The following is a 24,492-nucleotide window of genomic DNA, read 5'->3' on the forward strand; positions in this document are numbered from 1 at the left end:
TTGTTCCTTGTGCTTACTCTGGTGCAAACCATATTGTCAATGTTTGCCATGTAGCTTCTAACCCTTAAACTAAGTTTGCAATAAGCTGCTGCATCATGTACGCATTTTGGTAGTTCTTTGTAATAGTTTTTGACTTTGTGTTCTTCATTGGTGTCTTGTTGTATATTATACGCCTTTATAACCTTGTCTTAATGTATGAGTTCACGCTTAGGTGCTTTCTTCTTATATTTAGATGATAACCCTTAGATTCTTTGTGTTTTGACTCAAAGGTGTACTTTTCGAAGTGTAAGGTATGCATGTTTTGACACAAGTATTCTAATTTCAAACAAGCTTACAGGGTAGAAGTCAATGGCAGCATGTTTGGGGATTGATGATGTCGATGGTATTAACAGAGATATTGATACTCCATAGAATTTTGGAAGTATTGTGAATTTGGATATTAACAGAAGCAAGAAAGAGAAGGAAATTATGGTTGGAGGTGATGGCTTCATAAGAAATCTTTACACTGTTTTCAACAGTGATTCAATCAACCTTCCCCATATATATTTGAAAATAACATTAAATTATATACGAGTATTATAAATGCATTATCAACAAAAATTCAATAGAAGTAAGTAAACTTCAATTTTACTTGTTCTAACAACTATCATTGGCAATCTTCTCACATAGAGCACCATTTTGCACCCTGAGTACCATATTTTCAATTCGCAGGCTTCCATTCTCCTTTATAAGCTGTGATGAGCAATCCTTAATGTCGACTTCATTCCTCAATCTAACATTTTCATCTTTGAGGTTTTGATTTTCATGTTGAAGGTCAGGGTTGGCCTACAAAGAAATCGAAAGATGATAAGGATCCACATATACTTGTAAGTAACAATTTGTTATTATTATTATTTTGAAAATTTTTATTTTTTTATAAAAACAAAGAAGCTACAGTTAAAATTTAAAAGTATACAAACAAAACAAGTTTACGCAAACTTCCGAGCTCAAGTCGCTACTAGTGTTAATCTTAAGAAGTAAAGGTGGGAGTGAAGGGAAGAATTTTGTTCTGACAAAACCAAGATAAAGTATAAATTAATAAAAAAAATCTAAATACAAGAGTATTAAAGTTAAATTAAATGATAATTTCAGTCATAAAAAAATGTAAATATCTTTTTAGGATTAAAAGAAACTTATTGGATATATAAAATATCGAATACAATTAGTCTAACAAATAAATTCTTTCAAAAGATAAAGAATAGAAGTTACACAAGGTTTTAAAAGGATTGAGGTTTAAAAAAGAAAAGCTTGGTAGGAAATAAAAAAAAATCCTTGTAATTTACAATTGATTTTATGTGCACAACAACATATATAGTAACTAGTTGAACTTCTTTTTAATTGCATTTTCTTTGTCTACATAAAAAGTAGTTTGACATAATAATTAATGCCAACATGCATGTTTAATTAATTGAAAAAACAAATTCACTATAAGGTAACAAAAAAAGCATTGGAAACAGGTAATTTTTTTTTTTGAAAGGAAAGAAAATCAAATTATTTTGATTGAATCTAAGAGCAACAACCATCAAATTTACCATACTAAAAATTCCTAAAGAGGGGCCAAATTATAAGTTCTTGGAGAGACAAAATAAGGTTTTATCATTTTTTGAGAGAGAATATACAAAAGGTTGAGGGAACTTTAAGGAGCCAAGGGGAGAAGTTCAGGTCCTAAAAGATATATTCAGAAGGTATGAAATCGCATCTGGACAGAAGATAAATCTAGAAAAATCAGATCTGGTGTTCAGCAGGAATACAAGGAATGAGGAGCAAGCAATGGTATGTCAAATGTTGGGCATGAATAATGATCATTAGGGAGGCAAATACCTAGGGATGCCATTAATAGGAGGTGGGTCTAAAAAACAGATATTCCAATTTGTCAAGGAGAAGATTACAAGGAGAATATCAAATTGGAAGAACAAACTGTTGTCCATTGCAGGCAGGCAATTCCCACTTATATAATGAGCTGCTTCAAATTACCAGAGTCACTTTGTAATGAAATTAACTCGGTGATTGCTAAATAGTGGTGGGGTGGGAATAAGAAGGACCACAAGATCCATTAGAAAAATTGGCAACACGTGTCTGTCAAAACATAGTGGAGGTATGGGATTCAGGAATATACGAGCTTATAATCTGGCATTGTTAGCCAAGCAGGGTTGGCAGTTGTAGATGAAAGAAGACACACTGGCATTTAGAATGCTAAAAGAAAGATACTTTCCTAGTACTGATTTTATGAGTGCATTGATGGGGACTAACCCAATTTATATTTGGATAAGTTAGGGAGTCTCAATCCTTAATCAAAAAAGGCATGATGTGGAGAGTGGATAATGGAAGTGAAAACAGAGTGAGAGATGATTGTTGGGTTCCATATGACACTCCTAGACCCGTGCTTGTTTGTGAGGATAGTGCGTCAGGAAATATGATGGCTAGTGAGTTAATTGATCAAAATTATGTCAGGTGGAATGAAGGTAAAATTAGAAGTTGCTTTGCAGATTATGAAAGTCAGCTTATAATATCAATTCCTTTGAGTTTTCGGATGCCTAATGATAAGCAAATTTGGTTTGATAGCAAAGATGGTGCATATACGGTAAAAACTGGTTATCGATTGCAAAGCTCTAATATGTTTAAGATGGGTAGTGGCTCTTCAAATAGAAATCCAACGACTGTCTGAAAGAATCTGTGGAGCTTTAAGGTTCCTAGGAAAATTATTTTATTTACATGGAGCGCTATTAAAGGAATTTTACCTACGAGGGCAGCTTTAATACAAAGGAAGCTTAATGTGGAACCATCATGTCCCTTTGTGTGGAGGAAGTAGAAACATATTTTCACTGCTTGTGCTATTGTCAGTATGCAAGAGCTCCTTGTCTTTATTCTAAGCGGGGATTTCGGGATATTAAAGAGCATTTTGATTCGGCTGCTGATTGGATAATTTGGCTTGTATTGAATGTTGAAATACTGGATGCAGAAGAAATAATTTGTGTATTATGGGCTTTATGGAAGGCTAGGAATTTGCTGGTTTTCAAAGTGCAGAAAATGGATCCTATGGCTGTTGTGGAGATGGGGTGTGACATTTGCAGGGAATTTTGGAGTGCCAACAAGTTGAGTGGTATAAATGAAGAAATGATAACAGGAATTCATGATCACTGGAGAAGAGCTGTAGGAAATAAATTAAACACTGATGCTGTGATCTTTGTCAATAATGGAGTAAAAATTATGGAAGCAGGATTTGTCTTGCGAGATGCTTATGGTGAGATGATTTGGGCAGGTTGAGCAAAGTTTAATTTTGGTGGTAAGGTTGAGGATGCAGAGTTACCGTCCCTGGATGATATGCAGTAGAGAAAATATGGGAATAACAGAGGTGGAGTTAGACAACGTGACGGTGGTGAATCAGCTAAATGAGAAGAAATTTTCTGGTGCTCTAGGAAATATCTTCAAGACTGCACTGATTATATGGAGAAGGTGAATTGCAGAAAAGTTTCTCAATGCCTAAGGAGACTGAACCGTGTTGCTCACCTTATGGCCCAGCATGTAAAAGTAAACAGTGAGGATCATGTGTTGTGGAGAAGATGTGTAGAGTTACCGAGCAAAATCAAAGAGTGCCTGCTAAAAGACGAGGAAGCTTCATAGTTTACAAACGGGTGATGGGTTTTGGGAATGTTCCTAGTGATTTGCATGGTTAAGTACTCTTTTCTACTTACCCTTGGTTTTTATCCCAATGGGTTGTTTCAAGGGTAGGTTTTTTACAAGGCTTACTTGCTGTGCAAGGGGAACAAATGTGGGATATAGGGGTCTGATGTTCTTGAAATGTAATTTTGTTAATATCTCGCATTGTGACATGTGATTGGTGATTAATGAAATGCACTATATTCGCAGCAAAAAAAATTAATTATAAACAAATCAAACCATATCAGTTAGCTAACCCTGAGAAATCAAGAAAAAGCAAATATATCTTTTCCCCAATATGAATCTGCATAATACTACAGACTATATTAAACAAATAAGTAAGACATATCTCATTAAGGAAAAGAAAGGGGAAACAAAAAACTTCAGAGAACAACTAAGGCAGAGAGAGGCACTTACTAGAAGTTCTGATGAAAGTATCTGTACCAGAATATTTTGCTTCTCATGCTCAAACTTCGTATTATTGAGATCATTTCTAAGTTGTTTAATCTCTTCTGCTTGTGATTCTAAAGTTTGATTCATCAAAGCATTTTCCCCCTTTAAAGATTCATTCTCCTTCTCCAAATGTTCATTTTCTTCACCAAGTGCCTCTAGATTGTCCTTCATTTCCATTCTCTGTTTCTGTAAGTGAGAAATTAAAGATTTTAAATGAGACATACCATAAGAACTGAACAAAAGATAACAAAAAGGAATAATATTTCACCTTGCATCTTTCTCTGTAATCTCTATCCCTCTGTCTTTTCCTTGCAACCTTGTCATCTGTCAAAACTTCAGCATCATTTATTTTGGACCTTCTACTTAAGGATATATCTGAACCTTGCTGCCCTAAGTGCATGTTTGCTTCATTAATATACGCCATCACACTAGATGTTGCATGTTGATCATATTGTTGTCCAGTAAACTGAGTGCCAGTTGTCTGATTTAGCATTGATGGATCAAAAGACAGTAGTGAATCGATAGAACTCAATAATTCTGGTGAAGGAATTTCCATTTTCACTGTCAGTAGAACAAAAAACAAGATATGGGTTATATTAAGCATTTGACTCAATGTTAAGTACATATACCCCCTGTTGCAAAAAAAAAAAAAACCCGATTCAAATACCAGTCCCTAAAAATTAAAAAAAAAATCAAAATATAGCAATATAGTTTATTAAGTTGTACACCAGCAAGGAGGATAGAAATAGATAACCCAAAATCCAATAAAGTACATGGACTCAATTGGGATGAAATGGTAGGCAAGAGCTTCCAAAGATTTCATTATCCTAGTAAATAGTAATGTAACCGATATGTTGTGAAATACTGCAATGGAAACTTGGGTTAGGAATTGCAGCTAATAGTGTAACAAACTAACATGCAGATTTTTAAAGCTTATAAAGTTAAAGATTCCTCAGAACATATGAACTTTTATTGGGGAATTTCACCAAACATTTTGAGTCGAATTATTCCAATTTCTAATTTGGTTTAGTTCTTCTCTTCCAGAAAGTCGCTGGGTTCTCATTAATTTATTCTTTTACTAATTAGAAAGAATTATTGATTTAGATATCTATATATATACACGCGAAAGAGGCTTTTGTGAGGATTTCATAACAAGATCATAGAAATTAAGATTTGGGGAAAAGGAGAAAAAAAAAGAACCAAGATCTATACTTTTGATAGGCACAGATGTGATCAGATATGATCATGCTAGAATTATTATAATTCATGTATAATCGGTTACGCTTATCAATCTTATTATATGATACCCTTTTCACTAATTCTAACAGACAAAAAGAGATAAAGTGTCATCCTCCAAAAAAACATTAAAATTTTAATTAAAATAAACATTTATATATATATAAAAGAATTAAAAACAAAAACAAAAAAATTTCCCAAAAAAAAAATTTCTTTACAAATTGAAAGGCGTTTTTGGAACTGAAAATAAATTATGGGAGAAGGGGCAGTTCTCGATTTGAAAGAGAATGGCAGATTAAAAAATATCTCAGTTTCTGAAAATCAAGCATAAAATTCAATAAAAGCTATCAACAAATAGACAAGCATAAAATTGGAAACATTTAAAACTTACAACTTGCTTCAAGATCTTGATAGGAGTTCGTCCCATCGGAACTTGGTTCCCCAAAATCCTCCATCGACGAACTGCTACTAAAAAATGCTTTGGGATCGATCTCTTCAAACCCTGTTCCAACCATGGAGTTCAACAAAATACTCCTTGCCTACGAAGATGAGCTGCTGGGGTTTCAGTGGAAAAAGAAATGAGTACTTGATGAGTTGTCTCTGGTAATTAACTTTTTTCTTTTTTCGTATATATAATTCTGCAAAACATATCGAATCTTTTGGCAATTTGTTGAAAAGGACCGGTGAAAAGCTGCACTAATTTATTTATAAAGCAATGAAAAAGAACATGCATTGGAGTCAAAGATGGTGGTCTGTATTAGTTAATTAGCTTCTTTATTTATCTGCATATTATTTATTTACTATTGAAAGAATTTATTGTTCGGAAAAATCAATATCTTCTCTTTCACGTCAAATGAATCTAATTGTAATATGTTTTAAATAATCCTTTTAGTGATCTAAGACATCTAGAACAAAATGAGACCACCACATATTTTTTCTGCAAAGAATTAGAATGAAATGTTCACACGTTTTAGAGTTCTTAGGGCTAAAATGCATTATCAATTCAATAAATGAGTTTAAAAGGGTTAGATACCTTGAGTAATGTGGGTTAATTTGATGAAATGATTAATTAAACGTATATAAACATATCATATACAGTTTAAGTAGATCAATCCCCATGGGAAACAAATTATTTCGTGTCATAAATGGATTTACATGATTATACAAAACTCAAACTCACTTAATTCTATGTTATGTTAGCTGATCTTTGTCAAAACTATAAGGTGTAATTTGGATCATAGTGCACTTTTCTTATGTGCAGTGGCTGGTTTAAGATTTTATATAAGAGGTGTAAAAGGTAATTATTTAAGGTCATGGATCGAGTCAATGATTCGATTAGGAGTAAAAATTAATCACTTTTGAAATAAATTTGAATTATAAAATAAAATTGTATTAACAAGTTAAATATAAGTGTTAGATAAAGAAGCTTGTAGCACAACAACTAAAAAGAAGTGAATTGCTTTTCAAAAAAAAAAAATCACTTTTCTTTGCAAACTGTTAAAGATAAAAACATTAAGCACTAAACTAGATCAACAATCAATATAAGTACAAAGAAAGAAAAGTAGAGCAAGTAAAGTTGAAAGAGAATAGAGAAAAAAACTCAACCATAATTTTTAAAAAGGTTTGACCTCCCAATACCTATGTCCTCTTCCTTGATATCACAAAGAGTTTAAATCCACTAACCATTGTCTTTCTCAACTAGATTCAAGTGTAACTTTAATAAATAAGTGCCTTTTAAGAATCAAACACAACCTATCAATGGATCACTACCTTTTCAAGGTTAAAACGCAACCTATCTACCTTTTTTAATAGAGGTATAACTAAGTTTACTTTTTCAAGGTTCAAGTATAACCTATGTACCTTTTCAAGGAGGTATAACCTATCAACAGATTTGGTGTACAAGAGAATTAAGCGGATCAAGGAAAATAAGCTCAAGAACAAATACTCTTTTTTGAGAGGATTTTGTAGAGTGAGAATGGTGTATACTTGAGAATGGAAGCTTTTCTGTCCTTTTTGAAGTGAAGATCTTTTTTTTTTGTTTTTTTCTTTCTTGGTTCTTTTCTCTCCTTGAAATGAAGTTCTTGGAGGTATTTATAGCCTCACTCAAAATCTACTTGTCAAAGAGAATGAGAATTCAAAATTTCAAACATTGAGGCCATTTGAATCAACTTTGTCATTCTTCTGGAATCAATCATTGCCAATATGAGAAGTGGATTCTTTTGTACCCTAGGGCATTCTATTTCCAAGGAATTGATTTTTCCATTCTTCACAAGTCGATTATTCCTGCTTTAATTTTGTGCCCGATGCCCTCTATTTTCCAAGAATCAATCACTATTCCATTGAGTACTCTATCTTTCTTGTACTTGAGCATCACTTTGAAATTTCAAATTTGTGTTTTCCCACTCAAAATATCCCCTTTTAGCTTCTTCAGCAAGTTTCTAACTTTTCATAATTTTGCCTCAAGGAATTGATCATTGGAGACTTGAGAAGTCGATTCATTCTATTCAATGCTTCTTCTTTGTGCTTTTACATTCATAGGAATCAACTTTTGCTTTTTTACAATTTGATTCTTTCAATCCAGTAGGTTTCTGTTTTCAAAAAAATCAATGGTTAGCTCTTTGACAAGTTGATTCCTTCTTATTACATTGAAGAAATATTGATTTCCCTTTTGCTAGAATCGAGACTTCACTTTTTAGAAGTCAATTCTTCTCTACTGGAACTTGTTTTAGAAGCATTCAAAGAATTTCATTTTTCACAAGTAGCTTTAAAACATTTTAGGGATTGTCCTTCCATATCCAAACCATTCTTTTCAGTTCTAGTACAGTGAAACTCGTACATTTTGTTGCTTGGACAATTAACTTGGTGAGCTTAGGAAATATTTTTGTTGACTTGAAAACCTCAATTTCATCCTTGAAATTTCATTAATAAAAGTCATGAAGGTATGCTCGAGGTGATAGGGAGGAACATGAATGACATTTTAGGATTGTGCTCTAGGTGTTGAGAGATCACCAACTGTATGCCAAGTTCTCCAAGTGCGAGTTTTAACTGGATAGCTTTAGTTTCTTGGGTCATGTGATTTTCAAAAAAAGAGTTATGGTAGACTCAAAGAAAATAGAGGTAGTGGAGAAATGGCCAAGGCCAATCTCTGTGATGAAGATTCGCAGCTTTTTATGTTTAATAGGATATTATAAGTGGTTTGTTAAGGATTTCTCTAGACTTGTAGCACCAATGACTAGATTGACTCAAAAGAATGTGAAGTTCTAATGGAACGAGGCTTGTGAGGAGAACATTGGAAAGCTTAAGAATTATCTTACTTTAGCTCCCCTACTTAGCCTATCGCAGAAAGTAAGTGGATGTATGGTTTATTATGATGCCTCACGTGTTGGTTTAGAATGTGTGTTAATGCAACATGGCAAAGTCATAGCTTTTGCCTCTAGACAGTTGAAAAAGCATAAGAAAAACTATCCCACCCATGACTTAGAGATAGATGCCATTGTGTTCGAGCTTAAGATTAGAGACATTACCTTTATGGGGAGATGTGTGAGATCTACACAGATCATAAGAGTCTCAAATACATCTTCGAGCAAAGGATCTCAATCTTAGGCAACGTTGGTGAATGAAGTTGCTTAAGGACTATGATTGTATTATCTTATACCATCTTGGCAAGGCCAATGTGGTAACCGATGCTTTGAGTCGAAAGTTTATGGGGAGTTTAGCCCATGTCACCGTTGGTAGGAGACTTTTGGTGAGAGACATCTATGGTTTAGGAGATATGGGAATACATCTTAAGGTCGATGATATTAATGCTATATTAGCACACTTTCGAGTTAGGCTTATGATACTTGATCGTATTAAAAAGCACTTAGGATAAAGATGAATGGGTGACTAAGGCCTTAGATGAGACTCAAAGGAGTAAAAGGCAATATTTAATTAGAGATACCGATGGATTACTCTACTATGGAAAAAGTCTATATGCCAAATTTGGATGGTCTAACGAGGGAGATTCTTGAGGAGGCACATTTGTCAGCTTATGTAGTACATCCGGGATCCACCAAGATATACCATGATTTAAAAGAGGCATATTGGTGGGAAGGAATGAAGAAGGATGTAGCCAAGTTCATGGCTAAGTGTTTAATATGCTAATAGGTTAAGGCAAAGCATTAGAGGCCCACAGGTTTACTATAGCCTTTACCCATTCCTGAATGGAAGTGAGAGCACATATTTATGAACTTTGTGACAAGGTTATCTCGCACTAGTAAAGGGTATGATTCCATTTGGGTCATCGTGGACAGATTGACCAAGTTTGCTCATTTTTACCAGTGAAGGTTACCCACGGGGTGGCCCAATATGCAAGGCTATATATTGAGGAGATAATGCGATTGCATGAAGTTTTAATTACCATAGTCTCGAATAGAGGTACCTAGTTTACTAGTCAATTTTAGAGTAAGTTCCAAGAGGTTATGGGAACCAAGATAAGTTTCAACACTGCTTTTCATCCTCAGACCAATGGACAATTTGAGAGGACTATACAAACCTTGGAGGATAGGTTACAAGCTTATGTTGTTGATTTTGGAGTTACTTGAGATCAACACTTGCCTTTGATAGAGTTCGCCTATAACAACAGTTACCATGCTAGCATTGAAACGGCGCCTTATGAGGCATTATATAGGTATAAGTGCAGATCACCTATCGCTTGGTTTAAGGTTGGTGAAAAGAAGCTACATGGACCGAAAATGGTTTAAGAGGCCATCAACAAGATTTGATTGATTAGAGATAGGTTGTTGATAGCTCAAAGTCGACAAAAATATACGTTAACCATAAGCGTCGAGACTTAGAATTTGAAGTGGGTGAATTGTCTGTCCCAAAAAGCGTGTTAAAGGGGGGTGAATAACACTTTTGGAATAACACTAAAATTCCTTCCACGTAAAAAGTTGATTAAACGAATTTGAAAATAAAAGTTTAAAGCTTGTTGGAGGAATGATTTAAGTGTTAAGAGTAAAAAGAAAATAAAAAAGGTAGACAAAACACAATGATTTATACTGGTTCGGTCCTCTTGACCTACATCCACTATCTTGATCTCTTAATCAAGGATTTTCAAACCAATTCACTAAAATTAATAAAATTCCCAAGCTTCCACCAAGCTTTTACAATTACTTTTCACAAGCTCAGCCACAATCTTTAACAATGGTTTTTCATGAGATCAACCAAAACCCAAAATGGCTTTTCACAAGCTCAACCACAACCTTGAACAATGATTTTTCACAAAATCAACCAAAACCCAAAACTAACTTTTCTAAGGCTAAGTTATAACCTATAACAACAACAAAGCTGACCCAAGCTTAATCTACCTTTTGGAGTATCTCTCACACTCTAAGTAAACAAGAAATAGAGAAAATATGAAGTACAAATGATCACCTAGCTGATTTAAGATGTACAAAGTTAAGCTCAAACACTTTTTCAAAGGATAGGAGTGAAATACAAGTGTAAAGAGAAGGTTTTTAGTCTTCTAAGCTCAAAATCACTTTGGATAACTTGTCTCTCTGATTTTTGACTGTTTAAGAGGCTTTAAATACTTGAAAAATCACTTTTGAAGTTTAGAGACAAAAAGTAACCGTTTCTGGCAGTTATTTTATCTTTTGTGCTTGAATTCAAATTTTCTGACAGTGAGCTTTTAGTTGGTTAACTATACTTCTTAATCGATTAAGTCTTTTCTATCTCGCAGTCTGCTTTACTCTGTTAATCAGTTAAGAAAAACTTTAATCGATTAAGAGTTTACTGTTTCTAGAGCAACTAGCTTCACCAACTTTTCTTTGTTTGATTAATTCTTCTCTTAGCTTGGTAATGCTGATATTCCATTTCCCTTAAATAGCAAATGAGATATGTTTGCCATCCGACATTTCTTGAATTGTTCTTTTATAAATTTGACTCCCTTCATTTTGGATCTTTACTTTTGGATTTTAGCTAACTAACTACCTTGGTTAACCAACTAAGAGGCTTCTGTTTATATCTATCATCTTCTTAATTGATTAAATCTTGTGTTAACTAGTTAAGACCTTTCTGTCTATCCTTAGTGTAGCGCCCAAAATTGCTTTAATTGATTAAGAATTTGTGTTAGTCAGTTAAGACTAATCTGTCTTCATCAAGGCTCGTTCTTCTTTGCTTGTTTAACTAATGAACCCATCTTGCAACTGAACAAACATCTTGACTTGCTTTCAAATGCCAAATATATTAATGAATTTAAGCTTTCTCCTACACATTTAAACAATAAAATTAGACACCAATGAATGGGAATGTTTTGTTATCATCAAAAACATATAGAGTCAACATTCTCTATTTCTTATTTTTGATGATGACAAAACACTCCTAGATTAAGAATGCATTTTTTATGTTCAATATGAATACTTCAAATCTTTATGCATAATGAGTTACTCCCCCTTAGTCAATACATCTAGTTTTCTTTAAAGATTTGCAATACACTATTTATAATATCAACAATAGCTAAACAAGATATACAATGTCAACAGTAGCTAAATAAGATATATTGAATATCTATAATAACTAGCACATAATATTCAATAAAACTATAACTAAGCATCAAACACATAAATTAAACATGAAAACCTATCACACTCAATTTAAAATAATTTTTCTTCTCTCCTTTTATGTCATCATTAAAAAAGATATTCAAAACTCTCCCTTAATGAGTGCATCTAGATTGTCCTTTAATCTTTAAATTAGACTTTAATAAATAAGAATCATAAGCACTCATATACTTAAGTCATAAAAGCTTATAGATATAGTTCAGTAACTTCACGAGTCAGGCTTGTAACTATGTAAGAACAAATGTATAGAAGTTAAATTGTTTCAAGAACCTGTCAAGGATCACTTAAATAATGTTCAAGAAAATTTGATCATTTTGTCATAATCAAAACTATAATAATTTTAAAGCTAACATGAATATGTTTTCTTAAAGGTTTCACCTACTAAGGGGATCATAAGATTTAGTAAGAAGGGCAAGTTAAGCCTAAGATAGATTGAACCTTTTGAGATCTTAGAAAAAGTCAGAGCAGTGGCTCATAAATTGGCATTATCTCTAAATCTTTCTAGTATTCATCTAGTGTTTCAAGTGTCTGTGCTTCGCAAGTACAACCTTGACCCATCTCATGTGATTCATTATGAGGAAATCCACTTAGGTGATGATCTGTCATGTGAGGAAATGCTAGTAAATATTTTGGATAAACAAGTAAAACGACTGCATACCAAGGATGTAGCTTCAGTGAAAGTCCTTTGGCACAACCACTCTGAGGAATTGGGAAGTTGAGGATAAGATGCGCACAAAGTACCCCCACCAATTTCAAAACTAAGGTAAGTAACTTTTGTTTTAAATTCGATGATGAATTTTTCTTAAGGGGGGGGGGGGGGGGGGAGAATGTGAAACTCGTAAATTTTGTCACTTGGACAATTAACTTGATGAGCTTAGAAAATACTTTTGTTGACTTGAAAACCTCAATTTCATCCTTGAAAATTCATAAATAAAAACCATGAAGATTGTGGGGGAGATTTAGAATGTGATTAGGCCTTAAAAGAAACAAGTTTCATAAGTCTAGACCTTGGAAGTTGATCTTGGTGCATAGAAGGTCGATCCTGTGAAGTAAAAAGTAAGGAAAATCAAGGGTTCTACCCAAGGAACGACTATGAGCCCTCTATAATCAATCCTAGGGAGGAAAAATGGAGGAAATGTCAACTTACTGATCCTCCATAGTTGATCTTCTGAGGAAAATTAGGCATAAATGGACATTCTAGTCCAAGAGCTACTGTAAACCTTCTATGGTCAATAGTATGAAAAGGAAATGGGTAGAATACCAAAGCTACTGGTCCAAGATTGACTATAGACACTCCATAGTTGATCCTAGACTGCACAGTCAACTTAAAATGGACTTAAAAGCCCTAAAACTTGAAAATTTCTCATTTCTCTTTTATCTCCTTCTTCTTTCTGCGAAATTCATAGAGTTTTCAAGCGTTCCTATCATAACATTCATTACAATCAATTCCTAAAATAAAAATCTCAAAATAATCATCTTGGGCACTTTCAAAATTTATTTGTTTTTAGCTAAACTAATTTTTTAGCTAAAACCCATACTTAGAAACGCATAAATCTTCCATTTTTACCCTAACTAAGCTTTAGATGCTTAAGAAAATCACAAAGCCTTTAAGTTTTAATCACAAATAGAAAATATGGGTAATAAAATCATATTTTCAAAAATTAAAAATCAACATTTAGAGTTTCCAAAGAATAAAAATGTCATTGTTACCATTTAAACTCAAAACCAAATTTTTTAATGATCAAATATGAAGATTTGCATCAAAAATTGGTTGGGAGAGCTTAAGTTGAGAGAAATACTTTAGAAAAATAGATGAAAGTTGAAACCCTCGAAAAATGTGAGATATTTATAGTTTTAAGTGTGAAAATACAATTTTACCTTTTTTTATTTTTCTAAAAATGACGAAATGAATCAATATATTTGGACCATGTCTCGATACACTTGGTTTTGAAAAAATTGTATCGATAAATAATGAACATGTATCAATACACGACCATATGTATCAATAAATTATGAACGTATATCAATACATTGGAAATAGAATGCAATTTCTTAAACAGATTGCCTATAAAACCTTCCTAGTTTATCTATATTAAATAATGTCCTCATTTTTACTTCTTTCTTTTTTACTTTCCATTTACTTAAGATATTTAATGTAAATAAGCAAAAAACACTCCATTTATATTCAATAAAAATATAAAAAAAATCCAAAAGAATCAAAATCTAAATTTTGGTTTTAAGAACGAAATCGAAAATGTTCACTTAAAATTAAATTTGCAACATGCATTTACCATAGCAAACGTGTTCTAAAATTATGAAAAAATCATTTTTGGTCATCTAAAAATCAAGTAAATCATTACTGTCATTTTTTATTTTCAAAAGATTGTTCTATAAAAATCACATATTTTGACCTTTTCCAAACTTAGAAAATTTTCTACTTCATAAGTGACAAAAAACCAAAAGTGTCAATGAATTCCTTTGAAGGTTAACACTAAGTTTGATGTTCAAAATACGTAATCCAATGGCTCACCTAAGGATTTCCTAACTTGTCATCTTATTTAGGGTAAGATTTCACAAAACCATGTTCCATCAATTTCTCTACTACTTCATATCATGTTCTCATTCATAACTTATACATAATCTCCCTAGAGTCTAACCTCTATAGTTTTCCTAAAAATCAATTAGAACTCAAATATTTATAAGTGGTAGTCCGTCCTAACTCAAAGCAAATAGGGTTTAATCCCCACTATCTTGGATTACTCTGTGCACATTAAGTGGCATTTTGTCTCACTCATACAGAGGATAATGGTACATTCCTCACTATCTCATATTTCTCTATTTGTGTAGTACATGCCTCACATCTAACCCTTATATGCGTGTGGTACAATGCCCCATATCTGGCCCTCATATGTGTAAAGAATTTAACATATCCATAACTTGTAACACCTTCAACACAAATCATATTTTACAAATCTCATAGGGTATGTGGAACTATATCACATACAAATCTCAAATAACATGCATCACATGCTCATATACATATCGCATAATCATTCCATAGGCTTATAAGTGGGAATGTCTACATCCATCTAGACACCTTATCTAACATACATGCATTTCATACTTATTATAACAACTTGAACTCATTTTGAAGGAAACCATTGAAAGGGCTTGTTCTATCTTATTGATAGTTAATACATAGTAGAATATTTACATACATAGTAGGTTCAAAACTTTCTTGAAATCATTTGGATTTAAACCTTTGAAATTATTGTTATATAAACAATATTTGAATCATGAAAGATAAACACCTCAATAAATCCTGCTTTACTTTACATAATAAAATACTTGAAACGGTGTATCTACTCACCTTGAAGCACTTGACCTCTACTAAAGCAAAACTTCGCTTTAGAGAATTTTTTAGAGTTGCGACAGCACCAAAACATTCAACAATCATCAATAATATTACTTAAACCACAAATCATGTAGGAATCTTCCTACGCTAATTCAAAAATTGTTGAGTTCGATTAAATTTAACTTTCTAGCTTAAACCCACTATTCTTCACTTAACTAGTAGTATAGAAATTTAAATCGTTGTTATCTCCTTATCTTGGTGAGCCACAAAAGAGTAAAACTTCTAGAAATTCTTAACCCCTTAGGAAAACACAAAATCTGTTGACATATCTAAAATCAGTAATAGAAATCAAGGGTTTGAAAGATTAAAAGTTGGAAACTTTACCTTTGATAGTTGGAAAAACCCAAGCCAAGTTTCAAATCTTCGAAAATGGAAATTTTTGGCAAAAGAATGTAAGAAAGAGTTGAAAGTAGAAAGAAATGTGAAATTAGGCGACTGAGGTTTCAAACTAATGAAAATATGCCTTTTAGGGTAATTTTTGAGTGAGAAAATACTAATTTCTTTTATTTTTGTGAAAACGGTAGCAAGTATCGATATATTGGAGAAAGTATCAATACTTGAGTTTTTGAGTTTTCATGCATCGATATTTATTCATCTAAATCCTTTTGAAAGCTTTTTGGGTAGAAAGTATTGATACTTGTCTATCATATATTGATACTTTTGTTCCAAAATGTAAATTTTCACTTTGAAAATACATTCTTTTGACCTATATTTCTTTCGTAAGAACTTGTACACTTAAAAACTTGAAATTAGCCCTAAAACATGTTTAAATTTTTGCTCACCAAGTAGGATTTTACTTAACTAATCTCTACCTAAGATAAGGGGTTTTACAATATGAGTCATTGGGTATTTGGTTATGGATGTAAATGGGTAGGCTACTAACTATTTTTAAGGAACTAGACCCTGAAATCATTTAATTATCAAGATATCCTAATCCTATTAAAACTCAGATAAAATTACAAAATATTATCCAAAACTGAACCCTATTTGTAAAACCCGACCCTATAAATACATGTCATGACATACATGCATTGAGTAGCATGTTATTACGCTAGAAAAGCACCTAAGAATAGACGAAACCTGATATTGTACCTAACGGTACACTTAAATTGATTTAACCTCGAACTAGTTCAAATAGGAATTGTAGGATGAAATTTAATATTTTATAGTTCAGGAATGACTAAAAATGATTGTTCGGAGTTCGAGGGTTCATTTGGGGTAAAATTAGAAATTTTGATATTCAAGGGCAAAATCGTCATTTTGCCACCTAAGATAATAATTTGATCATGGAGTGAAATTTTTGACCAAGATTAACTATTTGGAGTATAATTTAATGATAGGAAGTGAAAAAGTTTAATTCTGGTGATTTTTGGAGTGTAGGGGCAAAATCGTAATGTTGCCACCCACAGACAAAATTTGAGATTTTGAGAGAATTTAGATCAAATTTGACAAATTGGAGAATGGTATGAGTATAAGGGGTGAAAAATATGTCTATGGGCAATTTTTCAATTTTTGGGGCAAAAATGTAATTTTTGACTTTTACAGGGGCAAAAGTGTAAATTACAAAAATGACTCCACCGAGACTTTGGATGAGTCTGAGAATTTTATTTAAGTTATGAATATATGAGACAAGTGTATGGTGAAAATTTGGAAACAAATGGATGAAATTTTAAAAATGGGCCAATGGAAAAGTGACACGTGGCATTTTTAAAATGAAATAATATTATTTTAATGAAAAGTCAGCCATTTAAACCCAAATTTTGAGTGCTGGCCGGCCATAAGGAAGAAAAAGAGAGGAAATAGAGAGGAAAGGAAGAAAAAAAGAAAAACCAAAGAGAAACAAAAAAATTCAAAGAGAAATTCGCGGTTTTCGACCGTTTACGCGTCTAACGGTAAGATTTTTTTATTTTAGCTTGATTTCTACCTTTCCTATGCCTTTATTTCCATTTAGCATGCTTGAGGAGAGAGATCAAAAAGTGATATCAAGGGCTGGACGAAATTCTAGGGGAGAGAAATTGAAATTTTTAGGTTTTGATTTTTAGTTAAATTGATAGTTTTAGTTAGTTAAATGTGTTTAGAAATTAAATTGGGCAAGAAATCATTAAATTTTCACAATACCCACTCTTGGCTGGATGCTCAATGCTGTACAATGATGATGAATTGATTTTATTCTAAGGGAAATGAAGAGAAAATGATGAAAAACGATTAAACGTGATAGAAAAACAAAGTAGAAAATTTACCGAGTTAATGTCCCATTTTTGGCCGAATTTTCCAAGGAAGGGAGTGAGCTGATTTTGTTGTTTTTAGAAGGTTATTAGCTGATATTTAATGGTTAGAAATGTTGGAGAGAGAATGGGATGATTTAGAGCTAAAATGGAGCGCGTTAGCAATTTATCGGGCAAAGTGCCAAAAATAGGTTAATACCGCGTTTAAGCCAGTTTAGGCTATTGCATTCCATACCATGCATTAGTATAGGATTTAAGTTAATTATATAGTGATTTAGCATCAATGTGATGAATTGTGTAAATTTTTGTAATGTGTCTAGTAGGAGAGCCTTCCGGAAAAGGCAAAGAAGTTGTACCCGACGAGTAGTGATCGAGGCGCTTAGAAAGCTTTTCGTTTGTACAAACGGTGAGTAAACTTATTATTATTGTAAATTATCTAGAGTTTATTTTTAAATGCCCTTTATGTATTTTATGAAATGAAAACGGGATTTTTGATGTTTTAGGAATAAATGTGATAAATAAAAATATATTGTATTGATTATGAAATTGAGTAATTGGAGGCTACAAACTGACTTGAAAAATATATATTTTCCTAGGAATGGCTTATGAGAAATGAGTATATGTGGCTATATTTTGTGAGTGCATTTGGGAAATTTATGTAAGTTGTTTTACTATGCAGGCTGGATAAATAAATAAAAGCCACGTTATACTGTCGAAATTTTATTAAAATTGGTGGGTTAGTCACTGCAATGACGGGTTTTCGTGGACTACCTATTAGAGGGGCACGGTAAACCCAGTTATATAGTTACTCCGGTTGTAGAGGCGATGAGGGTAACTCCCGGGGTAGTATTAGAGCTCACTTCACGTCGAACCCCCACGTGAATGTGTAACTCGGCCAACGCTAAAGGACGGCTGGTTTTAAAAAAAAAAAATGTGTTTCACGTGTGAATATTTTAACACCCTTGGCGGACTCTGTTAGATACTTCGGCCAAGGTATCCCCGAGGGTTAGTTTTGGCTTGAGCCTTGTTTTAATAAAAGACATAAGCCTTAACAACTATTTTGGTAAATTACAAATATTTTATGGTTTAAGAAATAAATTGAAAACATTATGAAATGGGTTGAAATTTGTTGTTTAAACTTGCCTCCATTTTACTCGCCTTTAGATATTTATGATAATGTCTGTTTACTCATTGGGATTGTAAAATCTCACCCAACTCCTTTCCACCCATTTCAGGTTCAGTATAGACTGTAGATAGCTGATCTCATCGAGGACTACCATTGGATCTGCATTTTTCAAATCGTAGGTTCACAGTCCTCTTTACTTTTGTTTATTCGGGGGCCCTCTTGTTATTGTAAATTAAATTAAATATTTTGGCTTACTGTATTTCAGTATGTATAAATTTATTTAGCTTTTACGCTATAAAAATTATTCACGTATAACTCTATAAATATTGTTTTATAAAAAAATAGAATATTTTCCTTAATATTTCTTTTATTTTCTTATTATATTCAAATAACCGTAATTTCGTTTTAAATGAAGATTTTAGACTTTTAAACTCATTTTGAATATGAATTATGTGTTTTGTACTTGTATATTACGTTTTAGCCAGTTTCAAAATTTTTGAAAAAAAAATAACCAAAATACCCCTGTGTGGCGAAAATTTTATTTTGATTGTTTTTGATCTAAAATAGTATATATTCTCTAAAAACTCGATATTTAACAATGATTGCTCACAGGAAAGGAAAGAAACTGATATGTAAGCCTTGCGGGGTTCCGGTTGGCATTTCGGATAATGAGTGTCAATCGGGACGTCGCGGCGATTGTCATGGACCTGAGGCAGGTTCCGGGTCGTGACACTATTAATATAATACTATCTGTCAATTATCCAAATTCTTTAAATACCCAATTATACAAGGCAAATTTTTTGTATACGGATTCTTGTTTAATAACCCAAATCCAAAACATGAATAAAAAGATAATTTACACTAATTCATATGCAATTGACTAACAATTAAAATTTAAACCATAAAAAAAATGGAAGTTAGTTGAGATGGCTTATTAAGATTGTCTCGAAGGTAAAGAGGACAAATGTTTGAATCTCACTAATTATAAAATTTTGTAACATTATATATAATATTATAATATTATTTATAATCGGCTTTTACAAGTACCGAATTCGAGTTTAGGGTATCTTAGGGTGATACTCGAAACCTAGCTGAACTTAAGTTGAATATTAAAAGTTTGACATGAACTTGCTCCATAACCAAATATAGGATAGCCGAACCCTATGTTATTATGTTGGATACCTGCACAATGTACAACAACCCATTTGCATCCCTATATTTAGTTCCATTATACTTCATGAAATTGGGGACATTGAATTTTGGTGGAATAACCATATCAAGCACCAAACATAATTCCGTTGCATCAACGGGACTATAGATATCTGTTCCTTGAATAGATATAACGCACTCCTCTAAAAGTTCATAACTTTGTTGCACTCCCAAATCTTCTCTTGACTTTGACAAGTTTACTATTAATTTTTCTTATTTTATGAGATATCCAAATCGGGCACAAGAATTGAGTCATAAGGATTTGTACTCTGAATTGGCATAATTTGCCCTTGAGTAAGCAGTTGGTTCATGGTAACAATAGGAATTAGGGACTTAAGAAGAGTGAAAGTCGACTACCAATTGGAGCCATGGTGGTCTAGCTTTCTCTCTTTTTTCTTGTTTTTTTTTTTACTTTTTTTTAATTTTTTATATATTTTAAATACTTTTTATTTTTCATGGACTTATATTTATTTTTGAGCTACAAAGGTCATATGATTGAAATCTTAATTGGACTAAGATTTACATTCATTTAAAAAAATAGGCCCAAACAAATCAATCTAAAAATATCGAAAAAGACATACCCAAATCAAAGTTCAAAACTAAAATCAAATTAATTTTAATTTAATCTACATAATATTTTATTAAAATCTTGAATTGCTCCCGACAAAATTTGGTGTCTATAATTAACTAGGTAATTTGCTATATTGGTTAATTAAAAATTTTGACGAAAAGGATCTATTATTGACAAAATTTTAAAACAAATTATTGAGCATGGATTATGATAAACTAATATAGAAACTTCAAAGTTCAAAACTCAGTTAAAATACCTCAAATTTTAGATTTTATTATTGCTTCATTTGGAATACATGTGAGATCATGTCTTTTGATTTGAAAATTTCCTATTAATTAACAAGATGAAATTCTCTTTATTTATCTTAAAGCTAGATCATATCCATATATATAGGATTCAAAATTATTTCTAAAAAGTTCATTTTAATCGTTAGCTAGGTAATACTCCAAAATCCACCAATTAATAATCCATATATATTCAATTGATTGAAATAAAAGTTCCACTTAGTTCTCACCTTGATAGTATTTATATTTTGTTATTTGCTTATTATTTTAGATATTTATTATATAATAAAAGCATAAATAGATGGTTGATATTTCTTGGATTCATTCACTAATTAATATCAACATTATATTGGACATATATTGTTATCCTTGGAATTCAAGAATTGTTTTCATTTAATTCTTCATTTTTTTCTTGTTTTTGTTCCAAGTATTTGTAAGTAGAAAGCAATTAAATGACTTAAATCTAGGCTTAATAAGTTGCTCTTTAGTCTTTTATATACTATTAAAAGATTCATATACTGCAAATAAATATTTAGATTTTTATAATATGATAGAATTTGCCGAAGCTATTTTCCATAATTTCAAAAAAAAATATTGCATGGTTATTCTTTTTTTTTTTTTTTGAGTTCAGTTGTTTTTTAATAAGTATGCAAGTAAAATTTTTAGATCTGGTCCCTATTTTATATCTATATCATATTAATATATTTTATGTTAAGGAAATTAAAATTCAAATCCGACCCTTTAACTAAAAATTATATGCATCTATTATCACACCAAATGCTTAAATGCATTTAGTATATATACAATTTAATATTTAAGATATTATATTTAACAAGTATTTAATTTCTTAAAAACCACAAGAAACTACTGATCACTTTCATAAATCATTTATTACCAAATTGTAATTGACAAGATAAAATCATGAACTAAAACATAAAATAGAGGAAATAGTGAGTCAAAATCAAGCCGCAAAATAAAATCAAAGCAGAAATCAAGTTACATTAACATTAACCAAACAAAAGGAATAAAACAGAGTACAAGCAATTTGGATTCTCTCTTGTGCACTGACGAGTCCAGTCTATTTCTTATATGTTCCAAATCACATACAAATTTATTAACTTCGTTCTATGACAACCACAAAAAAAAAAAAAAAAACCTTGATACTCTAGTGAACAAGATTTAAAGATTGAACCTCGCTCGTTATTTTTATTTATTTATGGGGTTTATATTGAATGCACCGTGAATGTACAAACTCTATACATTGACAATGAATTACATGTTGCCATGGAAAATAAAACTTTGCTTAATCATTAGAATAAGCATTCATATTTTAATCTTAAATAAAAAAAGGCATAATGTTCAAAAAAGTCTTAAAAATATTTAAAAAATTTAAATAAATCTTTATTCTTTTATTGCGTTCAATTAAGCCCTTATAATTTATTTTTGATCAAATAAGTCTTTATGATTAATGGTTGACTAATTACAATTACTCAAAATGTTTATTGTCATTTTATGTCTACTCAGTGTTGACATAAAAGCATATAATGACAAGTAGTGTTTTGAATAAATCAATAATTAATCATAAAAGCTTGTTTGATGTAAAATAAAAATATAAAGGCTTGTTGAGTTTAAAATAAAAATATAAAAACTTGGTTGAACGCAATAAAAATATAAAGACTTATTTGAAAATTTTTAAATAGTTTAGAGATATTTTTAAATATTATGCCTTAAAAAAGGCTACATGTTTATCCTCTTTTCAATGAACAAATTAGGATTGGAGAAGAAGCATCTTTGAAATCAAATTCACTTGGAAAGATCTGAATTTTGAATCTACTTTTAACTTGAATATTTTAAGAAAATGCTATTTGCCCTACGTAACATGATGTATGATTGTATGTTCATCCAACTCTCACATTTTAGTGAAGAATTTGGGAGCCTATGCAAAATATGATGAGCCAAGTAACATTGCTCCAAAATATGTTTTGCAATTGTTGAACCTGCTGGGGTTGTTGTGGCTCTTTTTAACTCAAAAAACCAGCATTTCAAAACCAAAGAGTTGGGGGCCAAAAAACTGGGGGATAAGCACTCTGATTATTGGCCCAAAGAGGGCAAAAAGGGGGTTGTCATTGACCCTTTTTAGCTCAAAAAAACCAAAGAGCTGGGGCTGAAACAGGGGAATTGCTCTCTGTTATCCTCCAAAACCACAAGAATTCTTAGTCAGCAAAGCCATAAAATACAACTTTGGACAGGGTTTTCATCCTTCAAAAATTTTCTTCTCCAAGTGATTTGTGCAAAAGAGGTTAAACAAAAGATTAATACATACTTAGTAACTTTTTTTAACTGATTGAACACTTGAATATGTTCACTTATTTTTGAAGACTTTGCTAAATTTTTCACAGCATTATTGGTATGGCAACATGTAATTCATAATTACATGTATAGAGCACATTCATATCATGCATCAAATATAAACCCTTATTTAACTGTTACTTGCCTAGCAAATTTTCCACCGAACCTTCCATCTTCTGGTTTTGCATTGTTACGAGTTCACTGCAATAAGAGCAAAGAGTGAGAAAGAAAGAAAAGAAAAGAAAATGAACTGCTAGTAACCAAAAGGTTCAAAATCAACAAGCACAATTTGGGTTTCTTTTCTAAAATCTTTTCGAGAAAATATTTAAGCAAACAGCAATTAAGTTACAGCATAGTTTTTATCATGATGAATTGATAATACTAATTATCATTTGAATGTAGGGAAGAAATGGGAAAAAGAAATGATAGACCAACCGCAAAGCCTGAGTGAGCTGTGCTGCTCTGTTGAAGTCTTGGTCTTCCCTCGCCTTGAGGATCCGAAACATGAGGGCGAGGCGGAGTTGGGTGTTGGCACTTTGTTGTATGATGAGGTTAGTCTCATTTCGAAGCTGATCACATTCCTGCTCGATTGCTTCAAATTTTTGTTTGACCTGCATTTGGCCCTCTTTGATCTCTCTTTGTTCTTCGCTGATCTTTTCCATCTCTGCTCGCAACTGTCTCATTCGGGCATTCAGTTTCTCCGTCCTCCTCCTCTTTTAATGCAAAAAATAGAATGGCATGTAAGATTCAAAAGCACCATTTAATGAAACTTTTGAGAGAAAGGAAAACATCAAGAAAAGAAAAATCACAGTAATATATGTTTGGAATACCTGATGTTTCCTCTGTAACGATCCATGACTCACTTTTGGAATTGCCAGAGGAGACTTTCTCTTGCTCAATGCCATAGCATTCATTTCTTTCTTTCTTTTTTCAGTGTTGGTTTACCTAGCACACTCGGAAAAGTGAATGTAAATCATCAGGCATATGCATATATATATATAGTTCGATCCAGCCCTAATAGTTCTTTATTTATTTTTTAGTAGACTTTATTTAATTCCTCCTCCTTAAGGTCAACTGAAACCAAAACATGGGTTAGAAATCCTCTTCTGCTTGCTGGACCAATTTGAACGGGCATAAGCATTATGTTTCGAAATTTGAGCGCTGCTTTCCTAAATTTAAAGTCGAAAGAGATCGTATGATAATCGGTGCGACATCGCAAGATTTCCAGCTGATAGTAGGAAATCAGCTATCAGAGACGCTCGATGCTTTATGTAGTGACTTTTTCTTTTGGAATTAAACGCTCGATGCTTTATGTAGTGACTTTTT

The 24,492-nt window shown here is 32.1% G+C and overlaps 2 protein-coding genes across 2 annotated transcripts; both read right to left on the reverse strand.

The window, feature by feature from the left end:
• Positions 1 to 521: 521 nt before the first annotated feature.
• On the reverse strand, positions 522 to 6,006 carry LOC18594700 (uncharacterized). Its single transcript, XM_007022327.3, has 4 exons — positions 5,777 to 6,006; positions 4,418 to 4,710; positions 4,114 to 4,335; positions 522 to 825 (listed from the first exon to the last, which is right to left on the reverse strand). Exons 1-4 carry the CDS (start codon positions 5,898 to 5,900, stop codon positions 637 to 639), a joined length of 828 nt encoding a protein of 275 aa, XP_007022389.3. The 5' UTR covers positions 5,901 to 6,006; the 3' UTR covers positions 522 to 636.
• A 15,785-nt stretch (positions 6,007 to 21,791) lies between these two features.
• LOC18594703 (uncharacterized) lies at positions 21,792 to 24,279 on the reverse strand. The gene is made up of 3 exons (XM_007022330.3): positions 23,997 to 24,279; positions 23,602 to 23,879; positions 21,792 to 23,367 (listed from the first exon to the last, which is right to left on the reverse strand). Exons 1-3 carry the CDS (start codon positions 24,078 to 24,080, stop codon positions 23,304 to 23,306), a joined length of 426 nt encoding a protein of 141 aa, XP_007022392.2. The 5' UTR covers positions 24,081 to 24,279; the 3' UTR covers positions 21,792 to 23,303.
• Positions 24,280 to 24,492: the final 213 nt, after the last annotated feature.

This window comes from Theobroma cacao, chromosome 7 (genome assembly GCF_053813885.1).
Source record: "Theobroma cacao isolate CCN51 chromosome 7, ASM5381388v1, whole genome shotgun sequence".
Taxonomy (NCBI): domain Eukaryota; kingdom Viridiplantae; phylum Streptophyta; class Magnoliopsida; order Malvales; family Malvaceae; genus Theobroma; species Theobroma cacao.